The 16,026-nt window shown below is 36.4% G+C and overlaps 1 protein-coding gene across 8 annotated transcripts in view; it reads right to left on the reverse strand.

The window, feature by feature from the left end:
* LOC122789971 (muscleblind-like protein 2) overlaps positions 1 to 16,026 on the reverse strand; it is a 938,268-nt gene that overhangs the window by 53,980 nt on the left and 868,262 nt on the right. For 6 of the 8 annotated variants that reach the window (XM_044057472.1, XM_044057473.1, XM_044057475.1 and 3 more), the window contains 2 exons: positions 3,095 to 3,189; positions 1,656 to 1,729 (listed from right to left, as the gene is read on the reverse strand). The exons of 1 other annotated variant lie outside the window; for it this stretch is intronic. In XM_044057472.1, coding sequence (XP_043913407.1) covers positions 1,673 to 1,729; positions 3,095 to 3,189 — 152 coding nt within the window. In that variant the 3' untranslated portion in view covers positions 1,656 to 1,672. The remainder of the gene's footprint in view (positions 1 to 1,655; positions 1,730 to 3,094; positions 3,190 to 16,026) is intronic. One more of the 8 variants, XM_044057479.1, reaches the window with a different exon arrangement.

The following is a 16,026-nucleotide window of genomic DNA, read 5'->3' on the forward strand; positions in this document are numbered from 1 at the left end:
TAAGTAAAAGGGAATACATTATATTTCCTTCCTGATTAGTAGTGGACTTGGGGAATGTATTCTTGCACATTTTGCAAGTCTAGTGTTTGGGTCCAGTGGAGACTGCTGCACTGCTATCACCTCGGAACATCCAAATGCATTTACATATACTAGTGCATGATGCATGTACCAACATTATCTAATTTATCTATGTATACACATTTAAAAGAAGAATAACATTCAGTTAAGTGCATGAGAAAAATGACTGCAGTAACATCACTGCTAGGCAATAAACTGCGTTAAACTCTATAACCGCAGCAAGGCATCTGATAGTGACCTTTAATGATGTGAATTCAGTAAGCATTTTATCATTAAACACGAATACAACATATAAAGCACAGGAGCATCCTGTAAAAAATACCGAAAGTGGAGAGTAAAAAAAAGCATTTAGAATGTTATTATATTTACAAAAGCAAATCATTTAACCTCTTGAAATGTTGCTAATGCACCATCAAAGCCTCTCTGCAATGTGAAGGCACTGTAGCACAGCTATATTTCAGATACAATGACTAATAACATGCAAACCTTAATGTTTACAGATTGGGATAACTGACACTTCATTTCTGCCAGTCTGCATTCTGAGCAAGCACATATTTCTCAGCTCAGCAATGGTGATGGTCTTCATACAAGACAGGAAAACAGAATAAAAAATTATTTCAAGACCTCAAAACTAAAGTAGGTATCAATATTGCTACTGAAACAATAATATCATAATATGAATGCTAGCACTGTAATATTTCTGACAACAGTTAATTTTGCTCTATAAGAAATATTCACATTATACACAGCTTACATCCTATTTATCAGTAATATGTTTACATTATAAAAAAAGTTATTAACATTATACATTTTACACTCTACATACTGATAATATATTATCAGGATTACTACAAAATATCAGTCTGCTTTCTTATCAAGACAATATATATGTTGAAGACTAAGCCATTGTTTGAAACAGTCTGCCAACATGAGAAGATTTTTCTGCAAAGTGTATAATACGTTGCATTCATATGTGGGATGTAATATATTACTATGATTTTGAAATGCAGCTGTCCCAATCTGGAATAAAAAAATAAGCATTAGCATATACAATCAGCCTTTAATGGGAAGCAACACATGTAACAGAGGACAGAAGCACTGGGAACTGCCATGTTGTGGAAAAAGCATACTGGTTATGTAAATAAAGCCAATTATCATAGTGAACACAAAGATGAGAAAGGGTGGGAGATTGGGCGGTGAAAAATCACAAAACATTGTAAGTGCCATTTATCGGTATGTGGCTTGGTTGGCACACTATGCTTTACCAATAGTTGTCACAATGAATTCCCTATGACAGCAACTAATATGTACATTGATAAAAACCATGCAGTGCTAACATGGTATTTAGTAAAATCTGATTCAGTCTGCTGACACTTTTGCAGGTGCCTATATATTGCCCTTATTATAAGTACTATGTATTCATAATTAATCTGATCGTGTTTGTAATCTCTCTACACATCATTGCATTTTCAGGGCTCCTGAAAGAGGCAGGTTTAAGATGCTGTCCAGTTTTTATAAAATAAAGCAACTTAATTCTTATAGTCTATGATTTGAATTAATAGTTAAAAACAACTTACTGTTCTATCGGTTACTTCTAGATCTGAGAAACAAACATGCTGCTATTCAGTTCATCTACTGATAACTGGGATATCTACAGTGAAAAAAATGTTATATTAAAAGGGATTCTTGAAATGATTCTAGCTAAACTTACTTCTGAAGCAAGGGAAGAGTAAATAAAAAAATAAACATGACCCTGGAGATAACTGAGAGTCTCTGAGAGGTATTTTTGGGATATAACTGCATCCTTTCAGTCATTTATGGCCAAAGTTAAGAGGAGGCACTGTCATGTGTAGTGTCACTATTATAAATAAAAAGGTCTCTTGTGTAATATGTGATATATACCATTTTTTTAATTTTATAGGCAGTTTGCCACCTTTAACAGACAACTGAAAAACAAAATACTTGGAATGAAATAGTCCTGCTTCTACCATTACATAATGGCTACATATAACCTGTTACAGTACACTTATTTGTGTGCAGCAAACATTCTGTCATTTGCAGTTGCATTCATTCCCACCTGGATCCCGTCCTGAAGCAGAAATCATATTTATCTTGCCATAAAAAATAATGGTGACTGATTATTTTATAAAGAATTTTTCCAAAAGAAGCTGAGAAGATGTACAGGAAAACATCATCTAGATACTCAGAAAATGTTATGAATTGTATAATTACACACTATGTAATGAAACAGTGCTTCTATTAAACAATTTTAAGACAAGCCTTACAGGAGTGAAGTATATGACTGTACGCCATATTACCCTACACCTCTAGGATGTATACTCAAATCCTTCAATGGAAATATAGAATATCTTAGTGTGGTTAACAAAATGGCTTGTCTTTTTATTAATGTTTTACCTTATTCTAGGCAATTACACAATATGTCAGACAATCGGGTTCTATGATGATAATGGCCATGATTTTATAGGTTACTTTTTCTTGCTTTTTTGAATGATATATATACAGAGTATAGGCCATATGGCCATAGAATGGTTGAACCTTAGTGTATAAAATATATGGTCAAGCAATCATAAAAATCAAGACTTGCCCTTGCTTGCTTTTAGCTAGATTATAAAAAAAGACATATAAGCTGAATTGTGCACTAATGTTTTTCAAAAATGTAAACTGGCAATCCAGTTTTAAATAAACATGACAAAATGCCTAATTCCTAATTAAAGATATTCAGACAGTGTTGTAAAAGATGACATTTGAACACAATTTATGGAACTGCTTAACTCAGATAAATATTGTACATGTATGTGCAACTAATCTTTTCAAATATTACACATGTATGTACAACTAGTCTTTTAAAACCACCTTCTCTAGACATCATGAAAACCCTCTAAATATAAAGTGGAATAAACATCTACCTTGGCACCTGAAATGTGTAGACATTGCTTTGCTAATATAACACTCTTAAGTCTATAAATGATAAACAAAGCTATTTAAAGGGCCAAACCTGATTGGCTGTAGCTGTTGCAACGAAAGGGACGCTGGTAGCAGGTGTTGTTGCTGCAGATACAGTGGTGGGTGTAGCACCATGCATCATGGGCACTTTCAGTAGGGAACCATGGATGCGACAAACAAGATGGAGCATTATGGTAACCATGGCAACATGTGGTGGATTTTGGGCGTGGCAGGTATCACAGCAACAAGCCATGTGACATCATCATGAAGATTACACCAGGGCGCAGCATGCAATCACAGTGCAAAGCAAGACAGCGTTGAAACAAAAAATAAAAGAGAAAAAGGGGAAAAGCTAATTACAATTACAGTAAAAGAAAACAAAAAGAAAACATTCTGAATACAAACTGTAACTTGCACACAGGGATGCATAAAAATTTAAATTACAAGTATGATTTTGATAATAAAGCTGTTTTTTTATTTCTTTTGTAACTAATTCATTTAGCAATCTGACATGAAAAATACCTGTAACCTTCTGTATAGTGACATCTGACTACTAAAATATGTGTGCAAAATAAGTATGTATTTTTAACCAGTAGCTTCCCTTTTCAAGCTCACACTAATCAACATATCTGAAAAGAAAATCTTTGCAACATAATTTAACTCTGATTATTAAAGAAAGGCAAAATTGTTTGCACCATGAGTAATTCTTTTACACTCTTAAAAGTACAAGTTACTTACTCATCTAGTTTACTCTTCTCCTTTGAGTGCTGTTTTGCTTATATAATCACTCACTAGAGGTCAAAAGTAAGAAATAAAGCCACAAAGCAGAAGGGAGTATAAAACCTGCTGTTACACTGCTGTAATGCAGAGTTTTTAATTCGAGTAAGACCATTTCCATTTTTGGTTACCTTTGTATCATCAGTAACATTTAATACCTGCTATCATTATGAAAAGCATATACTTATAAATGGTCTTTACAGTTTGAGTACTGACCATATACTGCAACACAGCACTTAGATATCTGCTAAAGAAATTTCACCAAGATTGAGACAAACTGTGTTTACTTTTATTTTGCTTGTGTTAGTATGATGCAGATGGGGCTGTTCAACCCTTCACTATAATTTTATTAGTATACTTTAATAACCAGTTTGTAAATAGCTACAATATGCAATCATTGCCAAATGAATGTTTTATTTAACACAATGAAACTCATCGCATTATCCATGTTTAAACTACGGTAAATACAGATGCATAACTGAATGTTAATCTGAATATAAATTTCTAAAAAAACAATTAACTAGTGGGATCTTACAGCAATGAAATTGTCAGTGTCACTGCAGCCTGGAACCATGCAGTTAACTAGGATGTGTGTATGAAAGCTGTCACACCATTGAAGCAGTAAGTAATACACAGCTGTGGGGTAACGCAGACAAAAGAAGCAGATGATAAAACACATTAAATACAAGGTAAATGACAGAGTTCTCTCAATAAGGTAGCATTTATTCAATATAAGGGAAACAGGCTATGTAAAATCATGCAGTGCAGGTGTAACAGACACAGTGGACTTCACGGAGCAGCTGGCAGGTGAGGAGGTACAATGACTGAAGAATGAAGCTAAATTTTTTTCTGCAAGTGCTGCACAGACACTATATGATTCTTTGTGGAACAGATAGAAAATGCATATGTGCTATGCTACAATATCTTCCCCAAAAATCAGTAAAGCTAAATGTCTGCCCTTCTGATTTACTACAAACAACTACTTTCACACACAAACTGCTGCAGATACAATGATGTGACAAAGTGCAGCATTGTGGTAACCATGGCTACACGGTAGAGTTTGGGTAAGTTGAACTGCTTAGGATTCAACCCTCCAAGCAAACTCTGAAGTAAGAGTTTTTTTTTTTTTGCAGGGGGCCTGTATCCTCATGTCAGGGTAACCCAACAAACTTCTACTGAAATTGCATATATATCAGATCTACTATCATATAAACACAAAGAACAGAAAAATTTCCCAAAACAAAGAAATCACTGCTGGCGGACACTGGAAAATCACACGTAAACTGATTTCAAATAAGAAACAGTGACGGGGGACTTCAGCACTGGGGAAGTCAAAGGGATCTATGACAGACCATTGAACAGGAATATTGTCAAAAGTTATACGATCAAAACTGAGTGAACATTCAAGCCATTGAAAAAAATCCAAATGAAAACAATACCCACATACAACAGAAGAAATGTTTTTTCAAGGGACCCCCTTGCACCTCCACTCCTCCTGCTAATTATTTATACCAACTCCGAGAATGCACTACAGTGCAGAAAACAGCAAATTTCCTGATCTCTGCTGTAATGCGATATCAGTCAGAATGGTTCGATGGACTGAATTTTCAATTAAATGGTTTTGATCATATGATGTTCAACAATCTGTCCATTTGATCATTTGATAGAAACCCACAGAAAGGATCCTTGAGGAGCAGGGATTTGGAGAAGTATATGCAAGTCCCTAAACATTTACTAAAGCTTTCCTGGAAGCATTCAAAACTTCATATCAGGAGTAGCACTTCAAGCAAAACATCCAGCAAAAAAAAAAAAAAAAAAGAATAATGATGTTATTTAGGCTGATACCATCAAACAAATAGGCTCAAAAATTCAAAACGTTAAAACTCACAGTGGATAACTGGCTGTGGCTCATGGACAATTGAAGTGCTTGCTTAGCAATATTGCAGCAAAATTTCCATGATGGCAACATCATCTGAACATGACTCCCTTTTACTAATATAAAAGGTACCTCATAATATTTTTTTTCTCTTGAATGTTTCTTGAATGTTTCACAAGTACCTCATTGTGCTAATTTTTTCTATGCCAGATTAGAGCAAAGTGAACAAATATGTTTGGCTTTTTTTTGTCTCAGTCCAGGAGCCACTATCAGTACAGTGACCCTGAAATGACCTGTAGCGTTAAGACCACCAACAAAATTTGCTTGTGCTACTAAAATGTGTAGCATTTCTTTAACAATTATTAGGAACTAGTGTGGATGGATTACAGAGGTGACTCAAATTTGACTTGTGGCTGAGGCACTTGACAGAGCAGATAGAAGAGACGGATGTGCCTATCCAAGGAGGTGAGTGGGAGCATGTTGGGTGGATCCCTTGTTGAGCAAGGCTGGGCATGCAGGAAGGGCCAAGGAGTTGTGGGTACTCAGGCCCATGACAGTCACATGTGCAGGCCAGATCTTAGCCCACACAACCTTTCAAGACATAACAACATGATACTGGGAGGGGATAGGACTTGCAAGAAAGTGCTCCTCTGTGGGCTTTCTGGGATTGATGGTCAGCTAACACTGCTCCATTGACAGGCAGTTAAGTTCCCTATAGGGGAAAAAAATGTTCACTTTACTTTTTCTGTGAAACTGAAATATTTTAGCTAGGATTTTATTGACTGTCTTGTGATTTATTTTTTTTACTTTTGTGGTAAAAAGTTGTTGAAATTAAATTTTAACTATTTTTTCCTGTGGAGAACCTAGAGTTAGGAACTTAATGCTGGGGTAAGTATTTAAAGTGATATATACTGTGTTTTAAAATGAGAATTTACTTCTGTACTACTGACTTGTTTTCTCGACTATTGCTGTAAGGCATCTCTGGCAATCAGGCACCTTTTTAGTAAGTCAACAAGTGATCTGATGAAGTCCTTGAGGGGTCGAAAGTGCTTAACTTGTTGTTTTTCTAATAAATAGTTGGAACACACTCTTGATCTGGACAGCGTGTGGTTCTTCATGGATATTTTCTTTCCTCCTTCTGGTCAGTTTAAGCTATGCTACTCTACCCATATAGCTAAAGCTACTGCAGTAGTGATCAAATGAACAATACTGCTGCAGTAGTCACTCTCTCCCTCCATTTCCCTTTTGACTGTATGTTTTTATGCCAGGGTAAGGACGTTTTTATTGTTATATTCCTACCATTGTCTGCTTTGGGCTTTAGCCTTCTTCTATCTCTCTCTTTGGATTAGCTTGAAAGCTAAGCATTTTACTCAATGTTCCTGAGACACTGTGAAGGGGATAACAGTCCAAACACACCATTAATAAAGGCATTGCCCACTGAACACTGCATTTTCTCTGTCAATGATATGCCCACTGGGCATCCTGCTACTAACATCACCCATACTGTCTGCAGTCTCTAAGTGCCTTCGAGGCCATACACATTATTCCCACATGTGTACTGGGTTGTTGAAACTGTGAATACGGCACTGCATGCCTCTGCAGCTAAATTTCACTTTAGACATGTGTCCCTACTAAATTTACCACACAGACATTTTTATAGCCTATGAGCTCTGCTTTATACAACTTTTCATAACATTTCCAAAATAATTAATACATCAGTAGGATCCCTCATTATTTTCTTGTCATAGGCTCCCTAAGTTGGTGACAGCACTTTCTGCTTTACATTGCCTAAGTCATTGTACTAACAGTTTCTGTGCTCTAGAGATTTTATCAAACATAGTTGCTAGCCCTTTTCTAAACTCATGCATATTATCCAAATATCCTCGTATTTTCATTTTAGCACTCTGCTGTTGCACCACTTCTTGTTCTGTGAGAATCCCTTTATTTAACTTTTATTAAGCTCCTAAATAATTTCCATTAACTTCTTTCTCTTATTACTTTATCTTTTATTTCTACTCTGTTTTTAAGCTAAATTTTCATTTTATCCCACTCACTAGCTATCCTTTGTATAGAGTTTTTATCTTCCCTATTAAAAATCCAGTCATTTCCACTATCCATTTCTTTAATTCCTCTCTTTTAAACAGGTACTTAGGGAAGTGCCAGTGTCTCTGCTTTACTTCATTATCTTGCATTTTTTCTTAGTTTTTAAAGGTGCATGATCGGAAATAGTTACAGGATGTGTGTCAAATCTTTCAGTTAAACACACTTGCTCTTGTGATGTATAATCTTGCATCCAGCCAAACCTAATTATTGTACCTTGGAGAATAATATGTAAATTCTGAGTTCCTACGATTGAATTCACATATTCCATGCCAAATAGTCTCATACATTTTTTCATAAATATTGTAAAATATTTCATTATAGATCTCCTGATAAACTCTCCCTATTGCATCTATAAAAAAAAATTCCCTACTTTGAGTTGATTACTTCTTCTCAAATTCTCTTAAGCTTTATAATATTAGAATTAGATTAATTATAAATTATGCCAGCATAATCTTCTTCCCCTGCCAGTAACCCTTTACTACGACAAAATTACCATTATTGTTCTTCGCCCATCTTTAGTTATTATTGGAGCCCTTCTAGCAAACAGTTTTATTACTCCTGTTTTCCTTTGTCACTACTATTCTGCTGAACATCTATCCTGAAATCCTTTCTTTGTGAAATTCACATGCTTATTTCTATCAATTAAGTCTCATGCAATATTGCTGTTTGCACACTGCATTCATTAATATAATTCAACACTCTTTGCTTTTTGTCTACCCCTATAAGCCATTTACATTCCATGATAATATGGACAGAGTAGCCATTATTATAGAAAGCTACTATCACCACCTATTATACAAGATATTTCCAACTTTTTGCTTACAAGCACTCACTGGCTGAACTCTTGTGTAGCTGCTTCTTGAGATCCCCATTTGAACCTGTGCCACAATTTTCAGAACTTTCTACTTCAGTGAAAAAACTCAAACAAGGACTAAGTAGTTTTTCAGAATCTCCCATCCCCTTTTAAATAACAACAAATGCATAAAACTATACTTTCAAAAATGAGTTTACACCTCCAGATAGGAGCAGTTATCCCATATCAATGAGAATAGCCACATGAATTACCTATTCAAAAAGTACTGTTACTCATGCTACAGCACGTTATAGCCTTTTTGCTTACATTGATTATCTTTTGTTATCTGCATTCCCCTTCCAAATGTGACAAAAATGTTTGCATGCTTTCAGTAAACATTAAATTTTAGCCGTATGCACTGGCTACTATTAAATACATAAATTAAACTGTGCACTTTTATGCAAGTGTTTTAAAGTGTTAACGCTGCTGAAAAGGCAACTATGTGTATATATTATGTACTTCCCCTAGTTTCAAACTCTGTTTTATTTTCATTGAACTGATTGCCAATGTACCTTTAAATGTTATTTACACTGTACTGAAGTAAATGTATCAATTACAAAGTGTTCAGCTGTCTAATGATCAGTTGCTTGCACCTGCAAACAATTCCTCTCTGAGCAAAACAGTTGGTAATGAGAATAAAAACAACTAGTAACTTTGCAGCTTAATGAAAGAATCTTTGTAAATTTTAATTGGAATATACTGTGTAGACTTCCTATGGTTAATTTATTGTACTTGTAACTTTCTAGTCTCCCACTGAGAGCATTTGCTAATAGAAAAAATAACTAATGATTTGGCAAATACAAGAAAACTACCATTTTTATAAGTCTTTCATTACTTACACTTGTTTTTCAAATTTCTTTGCATAAAAATGTCTATAGCTTAAACCAAGGATATTAATCCAGATATCCACTTGTGCAAAATCGGGAGAGATTGTTATCTTCATTCTACATATAATGTGATCAATACACATCTACATCCCCCAAGCCACCAGTCCAAGATCATAACATTAACTTTTATATGACTGTCTGCAATCACTCTCAACCTGCCACACTGAAAAGCCTGTATGCATTACAAATAAGAAAAACACTATTTTTCTTTAATATCTTTAACTTCTACAGCAATTGCTGATAGGACTCCCAGCATCTAACATTTAAAATACCCTTGACTGTATCCTATACAAAATTGATTTACAATATTATATGTAGTTTATAACATATATGATTATATTTTATGCAAATATTAATAAGAACAAAATCTATTTTACTTACAGTTACTTCTTCAGTCCCTTCGGTGTCTTTCTAAACATTAATGAATAATGATATAAAAGTGTTATATGTTTTACAGTTCACCCACTAGTTTAACACAGTCAACATTTCAATCTTTCTCAGCCACATCTTCTTGCAAAGCACATTTCACATGTTTAATCATATATCTAATGAGAGTAATGCTTTGTATTCTCCCATATATTCTCTAATTTCATAATGTTGCTGGTTTTCTTGCTGGTCAGCTTCATCTCCCAACACTACTCTCTGGTTCAAACTCAAAGTACACCTAATCCTTCTAGATAGCTCCTATAATTTTTTTTCTGTGGCTCAACCATGTTTCTTTATGAGGTTTCACTGGAAATCTCTCTCTATGGATTTTGCAAATGCCCGACAACTAAAAATCAGAACCCCCTTCTGCTTTCTGGCTCTTGCTGGATAAAAACTTTTATTTCCTTATTACAACAGTATTCTAAAGAGAGCTAGATAGAGCAGCTTGAATCACACACCTGTCTCTTGACATTCCCTAATTGCTGGATAAACTTGCTTCTCTTCTGCCTGGTATGCAGTGAATAATCATTTTCCACAAACACTCTGTTGCCTCTAATTTTTAATACTTTTCCTTTCTTCCACAATTTTGTCACCAACAGCTCTTTTTTCTGGTTGAATTGCATCTTTACTAATGTAGATATTGGCTGCTTTCTCAGAGCCAGGTTCATAGCATACACATGATGTGCACTTTAACTTAAAAGCATCCTGCTGAGTAATACCAGTTCAATTACTTATTTGTACTTCTGTAAAATTAATACAGCCTGCTACATCCAATTTCTCTGGTACAGCAGAAAATTTCAGGTTTTCTCTGTGCAGTCAGTATTCTAGCCCTATTTTTGAGACAGATCTTAAAAAAACCCATGCTCAGTCACCATCGTCTTCTTTTCACCCTTTAACTTTTACAGTTTTATCAGCTTATCTGAATAGCTAGTTAAAACTTCTATTTTTCAAACTGTGTTTATTTGGCTGCATATATTCTTTCAGAGTTTCACTTATTTAAGCTTTTCTAAGTGCATCTGATTTATTTTTTCCCCTGAATTACTGGAAGTCATCTCTAGTATCAAAGCTGAAACTTGAACTACTTTTTGATGAACATCTGCAAGATTTTTCCTAGCCAGGGTTTTCTCTTCTTTTTTTTAGTTGGTTTTCAGTTATTTTTTTTTTTTTGCAGACATCCAGGCAGTGTAATTATAACCCAGTAACTAAATTTTATCCAATTTGATTGCTTTAGGGGCTTTTTGTCTCAGTTGCAGTTTTCACTTTGGGAGATCTTTAATAAGCCTATTTATTAGTCTGTACCCATCTTGGAAGTCCCTTGAATGAGAACTCTTAATACTTTAGGAGTAGTAAATACCAAAAGGACAAAGTAACTGAATGTTATCCATGCTTAGGATTTTAATGTATTTTAGAATATTGATACATGATTATTCTATATGGGGGGGCAAACAATATATTAATTAAATGTTTAGATGTCAAGCTATGCATGTGGTGTATCTAGCTATCTCTTTGCAAATCTAATGAAAGAAGAACACTAAAATCTAAATTTTTAGGACATCCATCAAGCACATATTTATTTAAATAATTAAAGCTTAGGCGTTTCTCTGCATCCTACTTACTCCCCAAAAGCATTTAAAATTGCCTGGTTATACTTACATTAATAATTTCAAAATTATGGTACGCATAAGTTATTGAAAGTTTTCATCTCAAAGGTTACATGATGGACAATACAACTGCTTTAATACTTGCCTCTGTCTAGAGCAGTTAGAGAGACAGAGAGAGAAATAGATATTAATAGTTGTTCATATAGTAATTTATTCTGCCATAAAAGTAATTTTTCTCAAACTATCTCATCAACCAAGTGGCAAAGATAGAATTGCTTAGCCTCATATGAATGCTCTTGGTTGAATAAAAGGCTGCTGACAACAATGGGTATAATTTAAGTGGTCGCTGAGATATTGTGTTTACAAAATATTACATATTTAACAGTTATTGTGCTTCCTGTGACTTATAAAATCCAGTTTAACATATAGAACATGAAAAATACTGCCACTATTAAAATAGTTTGTGCTGATGAGTTTGTCATTTACTCTTCTTTAGTAACCCCTGTAGTTCCAGATATATAAACATTTGTTTGAAATGTAAGGACATCATTTGATTTTATCAAAAAACTTAGAATCCACCCATTGGAAGTTACAGTCTGATTCCTCGTGTCATATTATTAAATCCCAACTTCAAAAGGACTTTATTCACCTACAGCACTGGCTAAACAACACTAAACTATTGCTCAATGCCAAAAAAGTAAAGTTCATTTTATTTGGTAACCCTAAAAAAATCTAAATCCCATCAATCCTTTAATATCCATGATTGTGACAAGAATCCCTTTCAAACCAGCACCTCCTTTAAATATTTGAGGATCTGACTAGGCCAATAACAAAACTTCCATGAGTACAGAGAAAAGCTAAATGACAAGATCAACAGTCTATTTATTATTCTGGGACAAAACCTCATCTCAGTTCCTTTCAAATCCACCAAAGGCTGCCAGGGGAAAAGGCATCTTCCTTGTTCATCTTGAGTATTACTCCCTTTGTTTGCACTGGCTTCTGTCAAAAACATTGCCACCCATCAGGCCTTCTCCAATAAAATATGTTGATTCATAGCTAATCACTATGGAATAAACACCACTGCCTTATTCTTTCAAAGAGTAAGTATCTTCCAGTACAGGCCAGTTCAAATCTTCTTGGTTCCTTCTTCAAAATACTCAACTCCCTCTCCTCTCTCTCTCGCAAACTTTTTATTGCCACTCAAACCTATAACCTAAGAAGCCAAGCCAGATCTGGTCCCTCCCTCACAAACTGCACTCTACTGGCCATTGCTTTGCTGCACTGGCCCCAAAACTACAGCAGTCTCTTCCCCCTGATTCAACTGATCATAAAAAGTACTCGCTTCTCAGACCACAGTTAAAACAACATTTACTAAAACACTTTGAATGCAATTGTCCATCTAAATGACATATTACATAAACCGATATCTGATTAACTCACTTATCCTAAACTGTAATTCAGCTTACCATGTCATTACTGATATAAACCTACTACACATAATCTAATCCTCTCTTTCATTGTATGGGTCTCTATTAGCTTTCCTAACTTAGTAACTACTACTCTTATCTCCAGCACTTCTACTTTTCTGACTTTAAGTCTATTATTCCCTTTTCCATTCCAATTATGTAACTGTATATGTATATATATATATATATATATATATATATATATATATATATATATATATATATGTGGTTCATTAGAGATTTTATATATATATATATATATATATATATATATATATATATATATATATATATTATTTTTCAGATTGCCAATACTTAATCATAAATTTAAACCACATTGTTTTGTTACATTATGGTATAACCTGGAATGATCCTGTAATTGGTCATTGTTTGATTAGTTGTTCTATCTTGCTGCACAAATTAAAAAAAAAAAAATTAATAAACTTCCAGGGCTTCATAGGAGGGAATGAGTTAAAAAAAGAAGTTATGTTCTTACCATAACGCTCCATGTGAGTTGTTCATCTTGCCTTTGTTCTTACACATGGGTTTGGAGCCAAACCCTCGGCTCCGAGTCAGCCACATTCCAAGATCTGCATCTAAGAGAAGCTCAAGGCACAGTCCCTATCCCACGATCCCCTGCTGCTAACCCTCAGATCTTGTTTGCAAAGAAACCAGGTAACAACATATCTACCTGCCTACACATGCATACGCACCAAATTTACCTATACACATATATACCTAGAAGGTAAATATAAAAACAGGCAACTATGTTATACCTGTCTGAATATGCACGCATACATGGGCACAGGCAGTCACAGGGAACCATGAGAAGATGACCAGCCACGAGTCGTACCTATTCCTCCAGAACATGGAGAGGGGAAGGAGGGCAGGAATGTCAGAACAAAGGCGAGATGAACAACTCACATGGAGCGTTATGGTAAGAACATAACTTCTTTATGTGAAGTTGTTCGATCGTGCCATTTGTTCTTACACACGGGTAGCATTCCCAGCACTCTAAACCCTGGGTGGCTCACGGGAGAACATTCCTGAGAACAGTGGAAGCAAAGGAGGCCCTGTCCACTTTGTAATGAGTAATAAACGTATGAGGTTTGGCCCAGGTAGCTGCAGCACAAATGGTATCTATAGGCAAGTGAGCTGCATGTGCCAGAGAAGTAGAAACGGCTCTAGTAGAGTGAGCTTTAATTTTGAGGGGAGTAGGCTGATTTGAAGATGAATAAACAAAGTTTATGCAGTCTGAGTGCCATTTGGATAGCGTGATTTTTGTGACTGCAAGTCCTTTCTTACTGTCTGCATGAGACACAAATAGTTGGTCCGATTTCCTGAATTCTTTTGTTCTGTCTAGGTAAAATCTCAGTTGTCTGTGCACGTCCAATTTGTGAAGCATGTATTCCAGCTTATTGGTATGGTTCTTGAAAAAGGTGGGAAGCTCTATGAATTGATTAAGACTCGATTCTGAGCAGACTTTTGGTAGAAAAGATGGATTAGTACGTAAGGTGACCCTGTCTGGGTGAAATATCAGATATGGTGGTCTAATTGACAGTGCCTGCAGCTCCGACATTCTGCGGGCCGAGGTGACTGCCACCAGAAATAGAGTTTTCCAAGAAAGGTATTTCAGTGGGCATGATGAAGCTGGTTCAAACCGCAATAGCATGAGTTGGGATAGCATCAGATTTAAATTCCAAGGAAAGACTGGGCTCCGAATAGGTGGTCGGAGATGATAAGTTCCCTTCATGAAAGCCCTACAAAGCCTGTGTGACATAATAGTCACGCCTCCTTCTCCCACATGAAAATTAGATATGGCAGCCAGCTGTACTCTTATGGTGGATGTTGAAGCCCCCTGGTGAAAAAGAGTAGATAGAAATTCCAGAATATTGTGACTAGGAGCAACCAAGGGATCTAAATCTTGTTTGGAGGGCCAACATGCGAAACGTTTCCACTTGCTCTTATACAATGTTCTAGTGGAGGACTTGTGGGAAGAAATCAGAATATGTCGTACTGCTGGAGATAAAAGATCCGACCTGGCTAAGCTGGGAAGTGGAGTAGCCATGCTGTCAGTTTGAGGGACGAGAGAGATAGGGGTGAAGAACTCCTGATGAGTGGGTCAGCAGGTCTGGCACTGGGTCCAGAGTCCAAGGTTCTTCTATTTGGTGAGCTTGGAAGAAGGGGAACCTGATTTGTCAAGGCCAGAATGAGGCTATCAAGATGATCCATCCTTTCTAGACCCTTGGCTTTCTGCAGAAATTTCGAGATTAGTGGAACAGGAGGGAAGGCATATAGGAGACCCAGGGGCCAATCGTGTACAAGTGCATCCCTGGGGCACCCCCAGGAGGGGGAAGTAGGGTGAAATAGCTTCTGCATTTGGCATTCAATGGGGAAGCAAAAAGGTCGCAGCAAGGCTGGCCCCATCTGCGGAAAATTCTCTCCGCTACCTGATTTTTGAGGGACCACTCGTGAGGCAGCAGGATGGCTCTGCTCAACCTGTCCGCTATTACGTTGGACATCCCCGGGATGTACGTTGCTATGAGAAAGCATCCAGTGGACACAGCCCATTGCCAGATCCTCAGGGCTTCTCTGCATAGGGGCTAAGACCTGGATCCTCCTTGCTTGTTTGTACCAGACCACTGACATGTTGTCTGTCTGAATTGCAACTGTTCCCTGAGGTAAGTAGTCGTGAAAGTGTTGCAACGCTAGGAACACTGCTCTTAACTCTAGGACATTGATGTGCAGTTTGTACTCCATTTCCGACCACTGGCCTTGAACTGTTCTCCCCTGAAAAAGTCCCCCCCACGCTATCAGGGAAGCGTCCGTGGTCACTGTGGCTAAAGGGGGAGGAAGAGCAAACGGGTGGCCTATCGTAAGTTCCTGACTGTTCATCCACCAACGAAGATCCCATTGGCACGATTCCGTGAGTAGGATGTTGTGTGACAAAGGTAGCTGTTGGTAAGACCACTGTGCGAAGAGTAGCCATTGGAGG

Source organism: Protopterus annectens, chromosome 15.part0 (assembly GCF_019279795.1).
Source record: "Protopterus annectens isolate FY-2018-M chromosome 15.part0, PAN1.0, whole genome shotgun sequence".
Lineage (NCBI taxonomy): Eukaryota > Metazoa > Chordata > Ceratodontiformes > Protopteridae > Protopterus > Protopterus annectens.